Consider the following 21,157-nt stretch of genomic DNA (forward strand, 5'->3'; position numbering starts at 1 on the left):
TAATAATGTGGATATATAATCTATTTTCAAGGAAACAGAGAACTAATAGCTAAAATAATAGATTCTAAATAGTGTCATCGCACAAAATTGACGTCATGTTGAAAATATTATTCGACTATATAGCATGACGTCAAATCTGTTATGACGTCATTTGAAACCAGTTACGTCATAAGTTAGTGCGCTGATAAAATCTCCAAATTCTGTAAAGATGTTAAACTTTTTGTACTCGAGAACAAGACTAACTTCAATTTTAAGTACGACAAAAAATGCCCAATCCTCTCATGGATTAGATTTTTTTTATATTAGATCTATGAAATCTTAGAAGTAGTCTAGTAGATCACCCTAACACGGGCATGTGCTGGCAAGTTAGAGGTTTTTACGATGTTTCTTGTTTGCACCAAGGTGGAATAAATAATATTAAGTTTGTCACACCTAAGTTGCTGTAGTAGTCTCCCTGTCCGCCCGTCACGTAAATTATTTCGTTTAAGAAGTTTTTGCTTACAGTGTTTACCAATTGGCATCTACAGTTGTCACGTGATCAATACAATCTGTTGTTGGGGAGAAGTCGCCATTTTATACTGTCCTTGGCTTGAAATCGAAAAATGTTAAATTAAAAGTGTATTTATGAATAATCATGACACAGTTGGAAGTTCAATTTCACTTGGATTGGTTGATTAACCTTTTGGTAGCTAATACAACCATGTCAGCGGAATAAACATTACCTGTCTTTAATTTTTGACCAGTTATTTTTGTGTTCATGGCAGGAAAAGTCGCCAAAGTTCAGGTTGCAAAATTCCCTATGCACGATTTTAATGATGCAAGTTACATAGAAAAACGCCAGTCTGGAGGCTGGAATATGGAAGAAAATGATGTCCTTGATCAACTAAGAGACCAGAGATTCCAGAGACGTGTAGAAATTTTAGAGCAGTTGCTGATTACTGTAAGAAGAAATGGTGGAAAACTTCCATTTTCAAATCAACAATCCATATTCAGGGGACTTGGTTTGGCTCTTTCTGACTCAAATTGGGACGTGAGATTAAAATGTATTCAGTTAATAAACGAAGTTATACCTCAGTTTGGGGATGGATTAGATTCCTGCATGTCAGAGGTGATGGGAAAGTTAATTCCAAACATTGGGGAAAGCAAAATAACAGTTCGGAGGGCCGTAATACAGACACTTCATGTGTACATGAAGTGCACAAATCATGTTCCATCATTGCTGCGGGCTATTGTACATTTTGGGCTAGAAAATGATGATACAAGAGTCCGAAAAGAATCCATAGTTGCATTGCCAATGCTTTTCACACCAGAATTTGCAAGAGAAAATTTCTTTGAAATTACACAGTCACTGGCTAAAAAGTTGCTGGACACATCAATGGAAGACAACTTACGTGATTGCTCATTAATGACATTAGAGAAGATAAAAGCTTTGGTTGGCGACAGAGAATTTAATAATTATCTACACAAATTGTCTCCACCATTAAGACGCTACTATTTTCAATTAACCGGGCACAATGAGGCTGATCAAGTTGATTCCCCAATGAAAGGTAATGTCGGCAATGGATCTAGTAATTATTCTACTCCGAGACAAGCCCCATTTTCTAAGGCCACCAGGGTGAATGGTTCAATGAATTCTGTACAGCAACAGCCACAGCAACATTTGCACCAGGCTCAGTATGTAGATTCCTACGAGTTTGGAATAATCCCTAGTCATGTTATGAGTCAAATTAATGACCAAGAAAACTTTAAACTTCGGGCAAAAGGTGTAGAAGAATTGCGAAATATCATGTATGATTTGAGTGAAAACGATGTTCAAAATAACCTTATGCCACACATGATTTCATTCATCAGTTTCTTGAATAATTTGTTAGACGATTCTAATTTTAAGATTACAACTGTGACGTTAGAAATATTGTGCATATTAGTAGAAAAGTTAGGCAAGAATGTGAAACAGTATCTGAAACCATTATCTTTAACACTAGCTAAGAGGATGGGTGATAATAAGATTGTTGTGAGACAGGCAGTAATGAAAGTTGCTATCAAGATGATGCAGAGTCATTCTGCGAAACCAGTGCTATCTGTGATATGTGAAAATCTTCAGCATAAAAACTCTAAAGTAAGACAAGAGACGCTTAACATTATTATAGCGGCATTGTTGACTTTTCCAAGTTATGCATTTGATCTCCCAGGTGTTTGTAAAATGGTCGCGCCCACATTGACTGATGGTAAACGTCAGGTGCGACAGGCAGCACTTGAATGTCTATCTGTGATTGCACAGGCCATGGGTCCTGGCCGGCTGGGACCTTTGGTTCAAGTTGTTGATCAAGTTGAACTGAGTAATGATGGTGAAGGTGTTATGGGGGCAGTGCAGGCACGTCTTGCAAGGCGACAGTTACCGAAATTGAACAGTGAGGGTTTGGTTGAATATGCCACTCCTGTGCCTTCCTCAGCATCAACACGAAGTTCAGCAAGTTTTCAGGTTCAAGGTGCTGATGTTGAATGGATTGTTGGAGGATCTCAGAGTATGAGAGGCCTCTCAAGGTCTGATACAATGGAGTTAGAGTCAGTTACATCCACACCAACTCCGACTGGAAATCCTGGTGAATCAAATGGTCGACCATTTGTAAGCTCTGGAAAAGGAAGAAAAAAGCTGCCATGGGAAGGAGAGTCAAATGGACAGGTATTTTACAAATTGATAATTATATGTCACTTTAAATTTCATAATGATATATATATATCACAATATTTTGTCAATCATTTATAACTTGACTACCATGAGGAAATAACAGGGCCTGCAACTTTTCTTTTTAATTTTGTTGTTTTAGACTTTCTAAGTTTCTTCCGGGATTTTCCCCCCTTTTGATTTGAATAGAGGCATAAATCTTGTTTAATCAGAGTACATACTTTGTGTTGGTGTTACTGACTGATAAGGGTATAAAATAATTCTTTATTTTCAAAAATGACTAACATAAATGTTGTTATAGTAAAAACTCTATGATAGTTTAAAACGTTTGACAGACTATAGAATTAATCCAATAATGTTTCATATTAGACATGATTGTTTTTTCTCACCTTATCAGAGGGTGATCATGTTTTAAATTTGTAGCTATTGACAGTTTCACAACTCCACTAATAGCCATTCATTAGGATTGTCAGTTTTGTTTCATGACAATCAAACTGGTATTACCCTGAAAGGTAGATGTCTATGCATGTTTCTAGGCTGAAAAAGTTTCAATGTTAGGTTTTCTTTGTTTACATGTTCTATGGACTTAATTGAGTACAATAAATGAATGTTGTAAACAAATTGATTTATCCAAAATAATAGTATTTTTTTTCAAGGAAATATCAAAACTGATCCTGGCTGGCTGCTTATCCATTTAGTTACATTTGTATATCTAAAACCATTCAAAGTAAAATTTAACTTTGTTTTTATCAATTCTGTCTTAATAATTTACATGTACATGAATGGAAACATTTATTTATGAAATTGTTCGTAAAGAAATTATTCTGTTTTTATGTTTTGGTCAAATCCTTATACACAAAATCTTTTTTAAAATTTAGAAAGTTAATTATCAGTTACATGTACATTTGAAATTTTATGTTATTTTAATATTTTAATATTTATACTTAACACACCACAAAAGCTCATAGTTTTTTTTAAAACAAAAATTAACAATTAGTACAAAACACACCACAAAAGCTCATAGTTTTTTTTAAACAAAAATGAACAATTAGTATGAAATGATATGGATGTGGACCGTCCGATAACTCGTTTACATAATCATTGCCACTGATTGTGTACTGAAATTTTGCATTGTTGATGTTTTAATGTAATTAAAGTAATCTAAATGTATGAAGAACTCTGGATGGCTGCTAGTGAAACAACTGTCAAATAAATTTTTGTATGACAGGCAGAGATATCGTCTGAGGCAAAAGATGTTTCAAGTTATTGAAAAAGGAGACGCTTTTCATATAAAGAATGCTTTTGTTATCATTGTTTATCAAGGGAAAGTTTTAACATTAGAGTCTAAAATCTCTTAGAAACATGGTTATGTAAATTAGCTTCTGTGACAGTTGACTGTGTCAATGCAGTAGATTGTGTGTATTTAAACTCTGGCCCCATTGTTCATTTCATGCTCAGTCTGTATTTGGATGATCGTCTATTATGCACGTTAAAGAAACACAACTGCTCAACTTTTTAATACACGCAGATCTAAAAACTTTAAACTATAGAGCCATTCTTGTGTACAGAGGTGTAACGGTGCTACATAAATGGTTTGAAAATATTTTCCAATACCTGATACAGAATCGGTTTAGTTTTGTTGATAGTATATTGGCAAATTGTCAGAAAGATTGAATGTTCATAAAGACATTTATGACTACGAGGTATCATAATCGTTTGAAAATGTTATTGAAATCCCAGACAACAAAATTAATGTTTAAAAGATACAATTTTAATGGCGACTGAAACTGTTCATTGAAAAATGTTAAAGTCTAGAATTAATTTTTAATCAACTATGTTAATTTGCGTCTGCAGAAAGAGCATTTTATAGTAAAACTAAGGAAAAATTTATTGACATATAATAAGAATTTTATTATGATATATTGATATTTGAATTGGGGTTTATTGGTGTGCAGGTACTTGTATATATATAGATAAAAGTAACTAACACTTTTATTATACATGTATATAGAGTCCTGTATCTGGAGCATTTAATTAGCAGGGGTGGTCAAATCAGTTGTCTATATTGCACAAGTTGTTCCAAAATAACAATATAAAATAATGTATAAGCACTTAGCAGTCCAATATTTCATGTCTTTTTTCCATAGAATTTAATGCATTGATCAGACACTTTCCTGTCCTATGTGTAACATGTACATTTGGTAGTTCTTAGAGCAGAAAATATAAACAGCCAAAGCTTTAAAAGGTGACAGTTGTTCGGACAACAGTGTATTGACCGAAATAACGTTGCTATTCAAAGGCCAGTAACATTATTATAAATGTTTGCTTTAACTATTCTGTAAAAACATTTACTATAAATGATGTAACTGCTGCAACTATGTCTTAACAATGAATTGCTATGAAGGCCAAGGTCGTAATTTATTCTATCTGTTTTTTACGTTCTACGAGTCACGTTCTTTGCTCCAAGTATCATTAGCAGAATTCTTGTGATCATGTAATCTATTGGCGTAATTCTTTTACTGAACCGTGAGATCCTGTGACGCTTTTGTGTGTTATTTGAAAGTGTTTTCCTTTCATATGAACTTCACGACCTGTTTGCTATAGATGTTTTACACGGGTACAAATCAATACGGTTAGACGCAAGCTTAGAAAGAAAGTGAATAGAATTCTTTCCTCACGATATAATTTTCGATCAGTAACTCAGATTCACTTCATCTATAGAAATTAAAATGAAATATGATTTATACGAATGGAGCGAAAACCCATTTGTATGCAGGAAGATACGTTATACTCTTTTTAGCACATCCAAATATGCGTTTAATTTAATCAAGATTGAATATACACCTTGATAGAATATGCTTTCCTTTTGCAATTGTTGTTGAACAAATACGTAATATATGGTTATTCATATATAATTGGAAGGCTTTTTATTTGATCAAGTAGTGTGTAAGGATTAGAGCTTTCTTTCATTTTTCCTCCGTTTTTAAGAAGATAGGGTATGCCGATCCACTTCATAGAGACGTTTGCATTTATCCGAGCTATAAAGGAATACTTGTGTCCCATTTCAAAAGATGAAGACTAGGGCGTTTGATCCATTAATTGGGTGTATTTGAGTTTTGAGTAACATTTTTTTTAAGTTGAAGGGCAGTGGTAACAAAAGTATAATAAAAAAATGTTAGAGTTGAGAATTGATTTATAGGAGTACATGTAAGGTCGCAAAGGACCATGGGATTTCTTGAAAATTGGAGTGAAATTTTAGCTGGTATAGAACCATGCCCAGATTGTGTAAGTATAAGTATTTAAGTTGTGAAGATTGTTCTTTCATGTTAGTAACTGTGGTTGCGGGATTGTCGTCTCTTACTGTGAAGTAAGTCATAGTATGATACTGTATCTGTTTGTAATGTATGCGATTTTTATGTTCATTTTTTTGTGATGAAGTCCACAATCTATTGGTTGTTTTAAATGTTTTGTGTTGTATTGTGGCCAATAAAATACATTTTAATACATGTTAATACTGATGTATTTTCAGTCTGAAGGACCGCCAAAGCCTCGCCAGACGTGGTCGAATAGCGATGACAGTCATGACATCTACAACAAGAAGCCCATCATCAAGCGGCGTACACAGCCAATTGTTTCACAGTCCCCAGACGACACCCAGCAAGAATGTAAAATATTTAATATATTTCTTTATATTTATTATTCATTTAATATATTTATATTCATTATTGATAGTCACAAGTTACATGATCATGTAACATTTTGCTCATATTGATAATTTACTTAACAAACATAATAAGTAGTAACATTAATATTTGTACATGCCAGACTAAATGAGAGTCTATATCCACCCTTTTAGGCACATTTAGTAAGTTAATATACATGTAACCCTGCTCACCCCCCAACCCTCTCTAAAATACTGTATAGTTCAGCTTACATACATGTACATTGTTGTTATATTACTTTCACATTGTCAATGAATTGACATAACTAAAGTGGTTATAACACAACCTATGAAAGAAAATGTGTCTTATTATGGAGTTACTGTAAAACATGTTTTTCTATGTGTTTGGACTGAGAAAATTTCTTTATGACTTTGGACTTTGATTGTTTCATAAAGTGTACTGGTTACAACAGAGGCTCTTAAGTTTCTTAGAAATTATCAAACAGGTTGATAAAGTTTCAGGAAAATTTTAAAATAATTTGAAGATAACTCAAACTGTCAAGATAACGAACACAATTTAAATGATTTTGTGACAAATTTTGATTTCAGTTTTTTTTTAACGTGATCAAACATGATTGATTTATCGTATTCATGATCGTTTAAGGATTAACCTGTAGATTATTTATCATGTAAAAGATGGTAATTTTTTTATTCATATAAGTATATATTTACACTATTATATATATGTATAAAAAGTCTATTGAAAGAGCGCTGTTTATGTTGAGAACTTAATTTATTGAAGCAAACCTGTAGGTTGTTGATCAATATTTCATGAGATGTTTCTCATATTTCACCTTGAGATTTCTCCGAGATAAGTTTGACCCTAGTACACTGTTTAGAAAAGTAGTAGCACTTGGATTGTTTTAAAGTACCTGAAAATAATGTTAATATTGCTGAGAGTTTAAGTCATTTCAAAGCAATTTCAAAATTATTATAAATACTTGTGAAAAAAATGATACTGTTGTAATTGATAAAAATGTTGGCATTAGCTTCGTGTATATTGAATTTTGTTCAATAAATTGGTGTTTAAATTATCTGACTGTGCTCATTGTTATGCTAAAATGTCCGACAGGTTGAACATTTACTGAAATGGAATATTTTCCTTTTCTGTTTAATCCTTTTAATATTTAAAGGGGGATTAATATTAAATATTTAAAGTCTTAAGTACATGATTTCTTACCCCCAGACTTTGCTCTATGACTTGGCTATTTGTCCCATGTTATAAGTGCATGATAGGACACCATATGTAAAGCAATGCAAATTTCCCATTTTGGCATTTCTAAGTGCTCTTGAGTGGTATTCATCTTCTATATTTTGCAGATCTTGCATAATGAATGTGTAAACATATTCATACAAATTAATTATGAAATTTTTTCGATTTTCAAAAATGCTATTGTAGGGCCATTGAAGGGGGTTTTGAAAAATAAACTAAACTTAACTGCAAACTTTCCATATTAACTTTGATTTATAGTAAACATGTTCTTCAGTGCTGATAAAAAATAGGACCTAGTAAAATGATTTGTTTACAGTTCTTAGTTCCTTTTGTGATTTTGTTGTGCTGAAGAGTTCTTCCTAGTTTATTTAGTGCAATTAATCTTTATTAATGCAAATAGCAAATCAATATGGTATGAGCATATATAAAGTAATTATTGAGTTTATGATACTGCAATACTTCAATGATACAAAATTATGAACACCTGTGATTTATTGTTAATTCTGCATATTTATTGAAGTTCTTTAATGTAACAGTATTGGATGCTAGGTGTAACAGTGTAACATAGTAAAGCAGTTTTGCAATGAAAGAGCACTGAGTGGAAAATAGATTTTGTATCTTCCTTCTAAAGTGTGGGTGGGAGGAGAGGGGTCATAAAGATTTTAGATTTATCTTTGCTGTTTTCTGTTGTCACGCTTTCCATTGACTGAAAAGGGTTAACTTGCGACCTATTTCTAGTTTAACTTATTTCTAATTTTGTGTTGTTTTTTGCAGCCTCATACAAACAGATTCATCTTACAAAGTTGAGGAAGACCCAGTCTTTGAAATCCACAAATTTCCGTGGCCTTGACCTTGCGGTACAAAGTGACAAAGGTAGGTCATTGTCATTTAGAAGGTGAAGGTCATTTACACCAGACAAATACCCATACTAACAAACTTAAGGTGAAGGTCATTAACTACTTGGTAACTATGACTACAAGTTATTAAACAGTGTAGAGAACATATAATTTTAGATAAAAGTAGTTAAGTATCAGTAAAGTATAAACTTTTCCCTGTGGAACAAATTATTACATTCTGATTTTTTACTGAAAATTCCATTTGACACAAAAGATTGCATTTTGATTTCTAATGAACATTTTCTTTGAGACAAATTTTTACCTTTTGTTTTCTTTATGGTAATAAATAAAAACCACTAAGAATTATTCCTTTATTTTTTTAAAATAGAATGATTATAAAAAGAGGAAAAAAAACAAAAAACAAAAAAACTTTTGAAATTGATTTTTATAAAGCATATAATTATTTCTTATATAGTAATTAATTTTATAAATCTGACACACCAACTTAGTTTTTCTTCCCATAATAACAACAGAATGTGATAAAATGGAGAAGAAAAACTTAAAGTTTCTGGGTTAGATGTTAAATACTATGTAAAGATTTTGAAACCATTAGTTTCTGTAGGTGTTGATATATGTTTATTAACCTGTACATCAGTAAATAAACGTAGCGAATAGTAATAATGATAAATAAACAGAAAGCGTGGAATATAAAGACGTTTTTTTTTGGTGAAGGTAAATAATAAATAAGAATAAGTATGAGTCAAAGCAAATATTCACTTTATTTCAATAATAAAAAAAAGTTTAATACAGAAAAAAAAATCACAACGAAGCACTCCTAAAATATGTTTTTGTGTATTGTATCTTGCTCGAGAAGACTCGAGTCGAGGGGAGAACGATTATTGTTAATCATTCATAGACATTTTCAAGTGGAAAAAACTTGTGTTTAAGTCCTGGTTAAGGTTATTATGTAGATTTCTATTTGTTCTATGCTAATTTCATTCTCGTGTTGTGTCGGTTGGCCGGTAATAAACAATAGCTGCTTAGAGATATTTGTTTATTTATTTACTAATTTAGAATAAAATAAATATAAAAAGAGAAGATGGCCATAAAAGTTTTTAAAAATAAGATTTTTTATAATTTATTCAGTAATGATGTCATAGTCTTTAGTCGTTACGAAAGGACTTTTTCATTTGTAAACAGAAGAGGTCATCAATCAGAATATTAATTGTTTGTGATAATTCATTGTGAAAGGGGTGTGACTAATTCTTAGAACCACATCAACTAGCACTCTCTTTAAGTGAAAGTGGTTGGTGCAAGTTGCTTACCGCAATAAATTTTTTTCACGGCTACTTTTTGTCAAGAGGTAATTCATAAAAAAATATATAAAAAAAACAACAACAAACTTTAAAAATGCTACACGACTGGGTGATTTGAATTTTTCTCCGGGCTATTTTATAATTTGCAGAAGGTACTGAGGAACAGTTAATTTCAATAAATTACAATAATAAAATAAAAATTAGCATAAATGACCCTGTTTTTAACCTGTTGAAGAAAGCATTTCATACTTTATATATATTATATTATTACAAAGTATTTTGACAATCCCAAAATATGTGTTCACATTTTCCTATATTTCTTTAAGGTGTTTAAGCATATTTTTTTCGCTAATATAGAGAAAAGGCATTAAAATTTTGTCATATATTCAATGTCATTTGAAAATTTTATTTAATGTTCATGGTTGTAAGGTCATCGCATGGGTTGATCTCTTCCTATTTAGTATTACCTAACACTTTTAGACTGAACATTACTAATTTCTTTATTCATTGGATTAAATGGAGCGTACTCAAATTTCACAGATTTTTACACGAATTTTCCATTATTATAGAGACTATATAAAGATTTTATGTGGTTAAATACATGTAATGATTTAAGTTGACTTTTTGCGGTTATACTTTGTTTGCGATAAAGTCTATGACATTTTGTTACTTTTATATCGAAAGGTGTCTTAGTACAATCATTCTCTTTATGAAGGAGTGAATAATGTTGTACAGCTGTGTGGATAAGGGCCCGTCTAAGGTCAAATTGGGTTATTTGTTCGCTCTAATGGTCTAGTGTATCGTAATTAGTTTGATTTCGAGGTTTTATTTGGACGGTCATCATCTGAAGAGAAAATATGTAAAACAGGTCAGAGTAGTTGAGTCAATATTGACATTTATTACTTGTTCTAAATATTCTTGTGAAATATCGAGTGTAAAAGATTATGAAAGTCAGTCGGCAAATAATCTTAACCTGTATGTCAACTGGCCACTCTTTGTAATGGAAAGCATTAATTTATACAGACATATTTTACTTTCTATTTTCATTCTGCCCGTCATTTAAAATCCTATTTTTAGGTCAGTAATTATGTCACAAAATGTGTGCTGATAATGAAATTTTCAGGATCGTGAATTTTGTACTAAAATACTTTCTGACAAAATTTTTTTACATTGATATATTACACCAATGTATTATATGAACTTTGAAATCTAAACTGTTATTTGATTAACAAAATCTGAAAGTCATACAGGCAAATACTCTATGGGCTCAAAAGTTTTTAACAATATGTCTAAAAGCACAGCTAAGTTTGCCGTTAGCTTCGGGTAATTTCGGAGGATATTTTCGTTTCCATTTTGCTTCAGTCATCATTTCCAGTAAAGCAATTTAAGCAAAATAGTTTGTTACTTAGACCTTACAGTACTGAATAATTTATGTTGTTAAAGGAAAACAAATGAAACTGTAAACAACTTATTTATATTTAATGACCCCCACCCACTCAGGAATGATCATCAAAAACAACAACAATAGATACATCATAGATATATCATCAATAAGTCAATGATACCAAGTGTTTCCTCTAAAAGCTATATAGTCGTTCTGTCCTACAAGTTTTATTGTCAAACAACTCGGTTAGTATTTAATTGATCATGTATGAAGGGAAAACAATATTATTGACGTGTCTGCTAACCATGCTATGTATTGACTTAGCTCTTTATGAATTATTTCCGAGGAATTTTACTCTGCCAATTACATAGAGGTTAGCATTTTAGAGTTGCTTCCCTTTAAGATGCTGTTGATGCTGAATAATTGTTCAAGAAGCGAAATGTGATAAAAAATTTTGTTCTATTTGGACGTTAAAAATTACCTGTAATTTGAGACGGCCGATATTCACTTTACCCTATGCAATAAACAGTGACTAAGAGATTATACATGTCAACTTGATATACGTTTTTGTATTGTCATTTTAACTTCAATGTAAATTGAAACAGTCGATTTGTAAATTGAAACTTTGCAAGGTTTAGAACAATTTAACAAATCAAGTATCAAAATAAGCTAAAAGATATGATTGGGACAGAAATATCCACCTAATGCCAACTGATCTTAGTCCTTTGTGTCAACGATTTAACATTAGTAATATTTTTTATTTCTAATCTGGCATATTTCCAAAAATACTGATAATTGTTAAATGCAGGTAATTAAAGCTTACTTAAAAAAAAGAAAAGAAAACAAAAGTGACATCCCATATTTTTATTGTAACAAAGAAAATAGAAAAAAAATTATGTTTCAATTTTTAGTATGATAATTCAAATTATTTTTTTATAAAATTTATTATAAAATATCAACTCCCAGTGCTGCCTATAAAAGTTAGTATTCATTTAAAATGTGAGAAGGACTTTTTGTCCGCCGCCCACCTTCTTTTATTAAACTGTCTTATCCATTAGCATATGTAAACCATGTTAAGAGTACTTCATCTGGGAGAGCTGGGCCACAGAATTGAATATTTGATTTGAACTTAATTTATCCCAACATTTCAATGACTATGAAATTGCACTTGAAAGCGCCATTAAACATTTAACGTTTTTTCACTTTTTGTCCGCGAGGTTCTGAGCTTGCCACGAAAAACTTGTTACAAGTCATTGTTTATGTTTAAAGTAGTTACAACACTGTGGTGTTATTGACATAAAAATTATACGTATTATTTACTTTCCATAAATTGTATTTTTCTGTAAGAGGGGCCTGTCTGAGGTCAGGTACTACAAATTGTGTGAAAATATCTTTTCTTTCATGAGAGTTTTATTCTATGCTTTTAAAATCGTAAGTAGATGACGAGAAAATTGAAAAAAAAAATGAAAATAAAGACTTTTATGTAAAATCATTCTTATGTTGCGAATAAATTTAGCAAAAAATTAATGCAATTGTTTGCATAATGCAGATTCTTACAGTCAATTTACTATTATATGAACCCAAAAGAATTTTTCATATTAAATAATCCTTTCAAAAATATGCTGATTTTTTTTGTTATATAGAAAAGAGAAAGTTGACATGTGCACAAAAGAAGTTGAATTACTTGATATCGTCATACCATCATATAATTCGCAATTGAAAATTTTTTATGAAGAGAGAGTACTGCATTGGTACAATCAAATGTTTGTACAAATGCATGATTTTGTAAGTAGATACAGTACAATGTTTCGAGCTGATATACAAAGGGTCCTGTCAAGTCCTTTCACGACCCAAGTGTCATCAAGTTTAATGACAGGTTTTGCAGGTCTATTTTCATTAAAGTCCCTCTTTAAGATCCCTAGATGAGGAGAAAATAACTTTTTTTTACCTTTGTTGTCACTTTATTTTGATTTATTAATTTTTTTCTCCCCGTTGACATAATGTGAAGCAAACCTAATAGAGGTTTTGATTGTAGATGTTAAATATTAATTAAGAGTAAGTTTTTACCAGATTGTCAATGTCAGATTGTCAATAAGATACAGAAAAATGGCTTTTAAGTTCAAAGTGTAATGCATTTATAATTGATGATATATACAAATGTAATTATTTGTCCAATTTTCTTAATAAGAGGCAAGGGAATTGAAAAGAATAGGAGGTATATTGTTTATAATGGCAAAGTCAATTAGACCTACCCTAATAAAGATGAATAATTACCGTCATTTCACTTTGTGTTTTGAATAGATTTGTTGTATTTTAGTTGCTTTTTACTATGATAAAATATCGCTATAGTTTTGCTTTATTGTATAGAATATTAGTTGTACAAAATGTTTACAAAAGAGTTAATACTGTCTAAATGCAAGAAGATCATGTTTCACCCTGACAATTCTAAAGTTGTCAAATGGTCATCATGTCCTGTTGTGAAATTTGAATCCCGGTTATGGTTGCTCATTTCAAATTACTTGCATCTCACCATTGAAGGTTCAAATCTTGTCAGAGACTATGGATTGAAGGGGAAGCAGTCTAGTGACAAAATAGCTTATAGAATGTTGTACCTTAGTCTACCCAGGTACCTGTATATGCACTGAGGGACACCTGAGGTCTTCCTCCACCAGTAAAGCTGGAAGTTAGCTTTATGACATTTACAGAACAAATTAGAACAAAAAAAGAGTTAGCAACTGCTATTAGAGGTTTTAATATCAAAATTCTTATAATAAGGGCTCCAACTGTTAAGGATTTTGTCAGACTTTGGGTAATGCTAGAATCTTCTCTAGATGCAAGAGGCATGGGCTTATTGTAATTGCCTGAAGAACAGCCTTGAAATGACAAAAATGGATAAATTTGAATTTAAATTGGTCAATCAGATTCCACTGTTTGGGAAACAACTAATCCAAGTTTCAAGACCTTAATCCTTCATATGTCAAATGTTTTAATTATAATTGATTACTTGAAAAGCTATAAAAAGATGTCAGACTTACCGTGTGGTAATGATATTCTAAATGTTCAATGAAAGGCTTCATGATTGAGTCAATTATTAGGTAAAAAAATATTGAAATGTGTTTGTTTAAAATTTTTTTTACTTTTCGATATAAATTTCTTTTAATGAAAATATTTGTGCACCCATACTTCTATTATGTTTTATTGCACCATGCAAACAAAGTCCACTGTTTAGTTTTTCTTTTTCATTACAGAGGGGTTGGACATTACTATTAATACATCTTTTATGAAAAAGAAAAAAAAACGTATTTCCATGATTGAACGTCCCAACAAATAACATTTCTTTTTATGAATCGCCTATCCCATAAATTCACTCTTTACAATTTTCAGTTTATTTTTCGGATTTACAAAAACCTTTTCGTTATTCAGAAAACGGTTTAATTCTTTGGACCATATATTATTTCTAACGATTGAAAGTCAGAAAGATTATGATGGATATTCAATATAGTTGTTAATGAAAATATAATTTGGATATTCACTGCACACAATACCCTATGTGGAGTATTCAAATTGGAGTATAATAACGAAAGTCACACAGTTCGATGCCTGATATCAATATCTTGCAATAGAGAAAACTTTGTGTCATACTTTCTCTCAATGTTGTTTTATAATCTGTAATGCATATTTGTATATTAAGAAAAGAATTCTGAGCTCTGGTCATTTTCAAAAGGATTTCTTGCATAGGATATTCATTTGTAAGGGAGATAATTACATTAAGATTCTGGAACGCGAACAAAAGATTTTAATTTCGTCATCAATTTTCAAGTAAGTAAAGCTCGTCAAAGTAGATAATAGTTTCTAACTTTACACCTTTGAAAAATAATATGTTAAAAAAGTGCGTATTCTTTGATTTTTATTGTTGTATATGTTAGTCTACATTAATCACTGGCCAAAGATGAATTCTTGTTTACATTCAGTTGAAAAGTTCCCGGACAAGTTTGACAAGATCTTTGGAGGCTTTTTCATGCTTACTCATCAGTTATAAAGAAAAGAAATCAAAATAAAAGCTGCAATTTAAGCAATGGATGTTGACGATCTAAATGGCATGCAGTTATAATATTGGCATTTCCTATCGGTTCCGTTTCGGAGGAAATTATTTATATATTTCATTCATAACCTGTCGACTGGTCTTTCAAACCAGATGTAGATCAATGCTTTTGTATTAATAAATCTAATTTTAACGCCAGTTTAGATTTAAATATGAATGCATCCACGCATGGGACTATTTTTCTGGCTTATCAACATTTTTATCTTGTGTAAATTGATGTACAAAACACAAAAGCCACGTAATCTGGAGATCAGTTGACCAAGTTATTCCATAATGGCGAGATCAATATAAATGGCTGGTCTAGACCAATAAATTCATCACTGAATTCCGATCTGTAGCTTTAAAGTAAATCGTAAAATTCTTTCATTTGTTTCAGCTTGTCATGAACTTTTCAACATTTTCTTTCATTTGTTTTTTCATTCAGAGGCGTTTGTCTTTGTGTTGTTTTTTAAATGATGTTCTTTGGAATAGTTTTAAAGTGCCTCATTGAAAAGATGATTTGTTTACTGCTTCGAGTATCAACCAAATTTTACACATAGTGCGACGAGAATTAATTTTTACTTCAAATTCAAGATAATTTATGAAAGGGTATATAATAACACAAACTTTGGCTGCCATATTTCTGCTTTAAAATCTTAAAAGGATTTTAATTGGACCAAATTCATTTTAATCGAATTTTCGGGCGTAAAATATATATAACTACCGTCTTTATAAATGTGATAGTTTTCTATTGATCAAGATGTAAAATGGGTTTGATTGAAGTAAAAATCTTTTATTCGCGTTTTATATCAATATTGAATGTTTTTATGAAATCATGTTATTATAAATATGGTTAATATTGAAATAAAAACCAAAGTAGGTTATCATACATTATGTAAATTAATGGATTAGTCCTGCTTTTGATTTGGGACCTTTCCTAGTGGTTTACACGCTGGATTGCTGGCTGTGTGGGTTCAAAGCCTGTCGTGGGCAAAGCCTGTCGTGGGCAACTGGCGTGCCGTTAATTTCTCGACACTCATTGCTTAGTACTGGCTTGTTCCAGGAACGGATTCAAGAGTGTTTTAATAAGCTTATAGCTTCCAACACAATCAAACAAAAATAAATTCATATTAACTAAGTTTGGCCTGAGAAATTTTCTGGTGGTGAGTGTAAACAAACTTCAACACATACAAGTCTGGCTTTAGACTTCACATGCACAATTCACATGATTAAAATTGAGTATTTTATTATCTCAATTCCCTAAAGAAGCAGGCTTGTCCAAATTCAGTTAATTAACCCATTACTTCATGAGCATTTTGTGAAAAATGGCTGTTTTCATTGAAAAGTCTCCCGTTACAAGTTCAAATTGCTATAATACTATAAAAACTGCTTCAACACTAATCTAACTTGGCACAAATGTTGACTGGACCATTGCCCTTGCAACAACATGCTCAGGCTTAAATTTTCTGTTACCATGGCAACGAGGGGACATCTCAAAATTGCCAAAAATCACTATTTTGCGTTGATTTTTTCCATCAAAATTGATTTCAAAGTGCTGCAACTTCTCAATGGATTGAGATAGAGTCAAATGTTTTTCAGCATTGGTTACACGTTACCTTATGATCAATCTGGGGTCATTTACAGTCTCTCACAAGTCCAAAATTTTCTTGGCGATGAGGGGGACTCCGCCCCCCTTCAAACCCCCCAAACAGAAGGGGGCACATCCCCCTTCTGGCAACCCCCTAATGTGTCTTTTGGTTGGGGGGCCGCGCCGAAAAAGAGGTCACTTTTTTTTAACAACATTTCTCAAACAAAAACAAGTGGTTGGGGCCTAAATAAGGCATTGTTTCATCATTTGAGACAACAAAATGGGGGGGGGGGGTGTGAAAAAGGCGTTAAAAGGCGTGTATATGAAGTAATGGGTTAATTCAATATGTCACACCAACACTGGAAAGGTCATAATGATGACTTTCCAGCTTTACTGGTGGAGGTAGGCTTCAGATGCCATGTAGGACCCAAGTCTGAATCCAAAACTGGACGACTTCTTTATATAGGTGTAATATTCCAGTTATGTCTGGCTTTGTAGACACATTCAGACTGTGCTATTAATAGAATAATACAAAGCTTCATTTGAATCTAAGATCTTATTAAATTTTTGGGCCTTGCATTTCAAGATTAGATGGTTTTTTTTCCTGTGAAAAAATATTGATCTTTATAATTGAATGAAAGTACACTTTAATTGTTATGGTATATATTTACAATATATAACAAAGATTAGTAATTTTTTATCAGATTTTAGTGGATACCTAATTATCATAATAATTTCTAATATTACATAATGTCAGACAAAATAAAGACATTGAAAATGGTTATGACCAGTTTTTATAGGACATTAATGTATATGTTTTTATTGTGGATTGTACAAACATGAAAGGATTATAAATGTCTTACAAGTATTGATTAGAAATGAATGAGGTCACAATTGATCCTTTTACCCGACTAAATTTGTGTATTTAGCTTTGACTTTGGAGCAGTCCGTTTGTTGAATTCCGGCATAATTTGAGATTGTGTGAATGAAGTTGTCATGGCTCTGTTACCACTTACCACTTAACCTGCTGGATCCGAAAGTGGTTAGCCATTGCCACCAGTATAGAGCCAGGCCAGCCTGCACATCTGTGCTGTCTGACCAGGCTCTATACTGTTGGCTGACCTAACTTCAGATTTTTATCTTGATATCCCTAATGTTGATATTGGACAGTTCCAAATATGTAGACTGGACCGGTCCATTTATGATAATCAGTATGTTATGGGTTAAGTTGCATATATTTTTTTTTTCTTGCTGCCATGAATGAAAAGAAATTTGGGGAAAAAATATAATCTACATAAATAAATACCCTTTAAATAATAATTTGGCACACAGTGCATACTGTAGTAAAATATGGAAATGTTTAGTATGGTAAAATAAAAAATTTAGTAGGGATTTATATTACTTAATCTAATTGACCGCTTTAATGATTTAAAAATTTTAATATCAAGTGTTAGTATGAATTAAATTTAATGTAATATAAATGGAACACTTATGTTTATAAGAACATTGCAGTAACCTACAACATGAGTATATACTTTTCCATGTTGTCAAAGTTATTTCTGTATACATTTTCTACTCTGGTCCAAATTTTGATTAACATGTGAAGTGTTGAATTTTATTCTGAAAAATAAAAATAGATATTCAATAAATTTATTTTGCGAATTATAAATTATTTTTTGAAAGTAGTGTGACAATCATAAAAATGACAATGAAAATGGTTATAAAAAGGTGTGGGTCTCGCAGTTTACAGCAAGGATGATACTGAAGTACATACACTAATATACAATATGACATTTTTGATGTACACCCACATGATAATTATTTAAAACTTTGCAATATAATAGCTAAGTGGGTTAAGAAAATTTTCCTCGGCCCTTGATTGAAATGTTGATTGTAACTCTTGACAGCATGGATAAAAAGTGCTGCAAATTAAAAACACAAACAGATTAAGAAGCTCTACTAATGTCATTATATTATATTCAAGAAAAAAAAAATGGGGCCATAGTTTGTCATGAGAGGAAAATTATATATAATAAAAATTCATGCTATTTGACACTCATGCTTAAGTTGTTTTTAAAATTTATGGGTAATAAACGTATTGTGTGTACTTAAAAACTGTCGCTCAAAATTTTGGTGCCGACACTTGACTTTTGTTATAAAGATCTACCCTTTACATGATTTCCTCTGTAATGCTTTAACTTGAAGTCATAATTAATGTTTTACATGTCAGCATGGTTTACCAAGCTGTATAATGTACGTTTTTCAAGTTTCAATGAAAGTAATAGCAACCTTTGAAAGCGAGTTGTCAGCGTAAAAGCCGTTTTCAAGTGCGGGGATTACTCCTCTGGAGGCAAAGCTAAGAGCAGGTTGATCAAATGTTTTCATTTGAAGTACATTATTATGAAATATAAATGTGTATTTTATCTTTCTTATCGCCCATGATTACGGAGAAATATTAATATTGTGAAAGTTGAGTAGCTGGGCATTCTACTGATTGCGTTAGTGATTGGTGTGACTTAAGCATTTTGAAAAGACAGTCAAAGTTTACTTCGATTTGAAGTGCGGAATTTTCACCAAAAACCTGTTGACCTCTTATTGTATTCATTTTTCACGAAAGTTGTGTCAGAAGTTTTTGAAAACTGACCGAGTCCTTAATGATGTACTTAAGTATTTATAAGCAAGACAAACACAAATTAATCACGTTGGATTTATCTTACAATTTGACACTTAAGGCGTAACGATAATTCATTAACTGTTCCCATCTATTCCTTTGTTGTTGATAAAAATGTAAATATTTTGACAAATTTTTCTATTGAATTCGGAAAAGTTATAAAATCAGATTTCATTTGTGTCAGTGTTAACACTTATACCAGTGTCATCCATGTGTCTTAAAATGTGACACTATTTGTTTAGGACCTAATTAAAATTTAATATATTTTTTTCATGATACATGAATTATGCTCATGGCATGTTTTTTTAGCAAAGATTAACGTTGTCTTATTTAAACACTAAAATGTCAGGTTTCCGAGGAATGCGTTAATTGATTATCATGCCGTCAGATTCTTTGTCGTCTTCGTAATTTTAAAAGTGGATAACAATTTCATAGAACAAATAATGTCGGTGGCTACTGTGTGCATTTTCATTGTTCGTGTCGGCAAGAAATAACTACCGTCTGTTTGTTTATTGAAAAATAATTGGAAAGATACATTTATTTTTAGTAAAAAAATCTTTAATCAAACAGTGTAATGTTTGAGTTGGTTCTGTATTAAGTCATGCTTAGAGCTCAGATATTGCAATGGCATGTTTTGTTGGTTCTGTGATAATGCTTTACAGATGTTAATTTCAGGCTTTGTTTTAATAGAACTTCATTTGTAAGGAATTGTTTAGTGGTGCTGTTTTCAAGAAAATATTTTCATAAAAATTGAATTCTTTATGGATAAAAGGCAATATGTTATGAGAATGTTTTGTTGTTGCTCAAAAGAACAAGTTGGACAATGGAAGTTTGTATGTGATATGACCTGTGGTCACAGTACAGTAGCCATGTGACATGAATAATGATTTGATTTTTTATGAGATGTAGGGAAGTATTCATATAAAAAAAACCCAGCAGATTCATGATTTTTCGGTTGTTGTTTTTTTCAAGAAGATATGAAATGGAGCTGGGAACAGTTACCCCGTTTACATAGACTGATTGACTGAAAAACTCATTTCTTATTCATGGTTGGCGAAACATGTTGATCTCTCGTAACTTTTACCCTGTATCAACAATTGACTTAAATAATAAATGAATTAGTTTACATCTCTGGCTCATTGGTCAATACAAGTATTGTATCAGTATTGTATATAGTACTGATAGATTCTTGATAGAACGTTTGATTTGGGCAGTTTGCACATGATAAAGGGCTCCCATGGGCGATGGAGTTAATTTGCCTTACCTGTAAATAATTGATATTACCCAAATTTGATTTTCAACCGGAGTTTTTAATTACCTGTTAACATGAGGGTCCTTTATGCTTAGACAGGGCTATATATTACAGTTGTTTTGCTTAATTGGCCCTATTCAACAAGTCTGTCAGTTCTAAGAAATGTTGTTTTAATTGCAGTAATTTCTTGCTCCAGCAGACATAGTGAAACTAACAACTGAGTTTACCTTGTGAAATTGCACTTGAGTGGGAAAATTCTAGGAATAAATGTTCATATACAATATAAGAAAAATTGATCAAATTTTAAGTTGGTTTGTTTGATCGAACATTTATAATTTTAATAAAAGCAGACAGTTTACTTTTGTGTGTTTGTCCGTATGATAATGCTTTCAATACACTTTTTGTTTTGTGG

General features: G+C 31.6%; 1 protein-coding gene across 8 annotated transcripts in view; it reads left to right on the forward strand.

Moving 5' to 3' along the window:
* Nucleotides 1-531: 531 nt before the first annotated feature.
* LOC132757258 (TOG array regulator of axonemal microtubules protein 1-like) overlaps nucleotides 532-21,157 on the forward strand; it is a 54,975-nt gene continuing 34,349 nt past the window's right edge. For 7 of the 8 annotated variants that reach the window (XM_060748479.1, XM_060748481.1, XM_060748484.1 and 4 more), the window contains exons 1-3: nucleotides 532-2,680; nucleotides 6,213-6,348; nucleotides 8,392-8,490. In XM_060748479.1, the coding sequence (XP_060604462.1) occupies nucleotides 758-2,680; nucleotides 6,213-6,348; nucleotides 8,392-8,490 (2,158 nt within the window). In that variant the 5' untranslated portion in view covers nucleotides 532-757. Of the gene's footprint in view, nucleotides 2,681-5,644; nucleotides 5,969-6,212; nucleotides 6,349-8,391; nucleotides 8,491-21,157 lie in introns of those variants that run through there. The other variant, XM_060748486.1, reaches the window with a different exon arrangement.

The sequence above is a fragment of the Ruditapes philippinarum genome, unplaced genomic scaffold (assembly GCF_026571515.1).
Source record: "Ruditapes philippinarum isolate M1 unplaced genomic scaffold, ASM2657151v2 ctg770_1_1_1_1, whole genome shotgun sequence".
Classification (NCBI taxonomy): domain Eukaryota; kingdom Metazoa; phylum Mollusca; class Bivalvia; order Venerida; family Veneridae; genus Ruditapes; species Ruditapes philippinarum.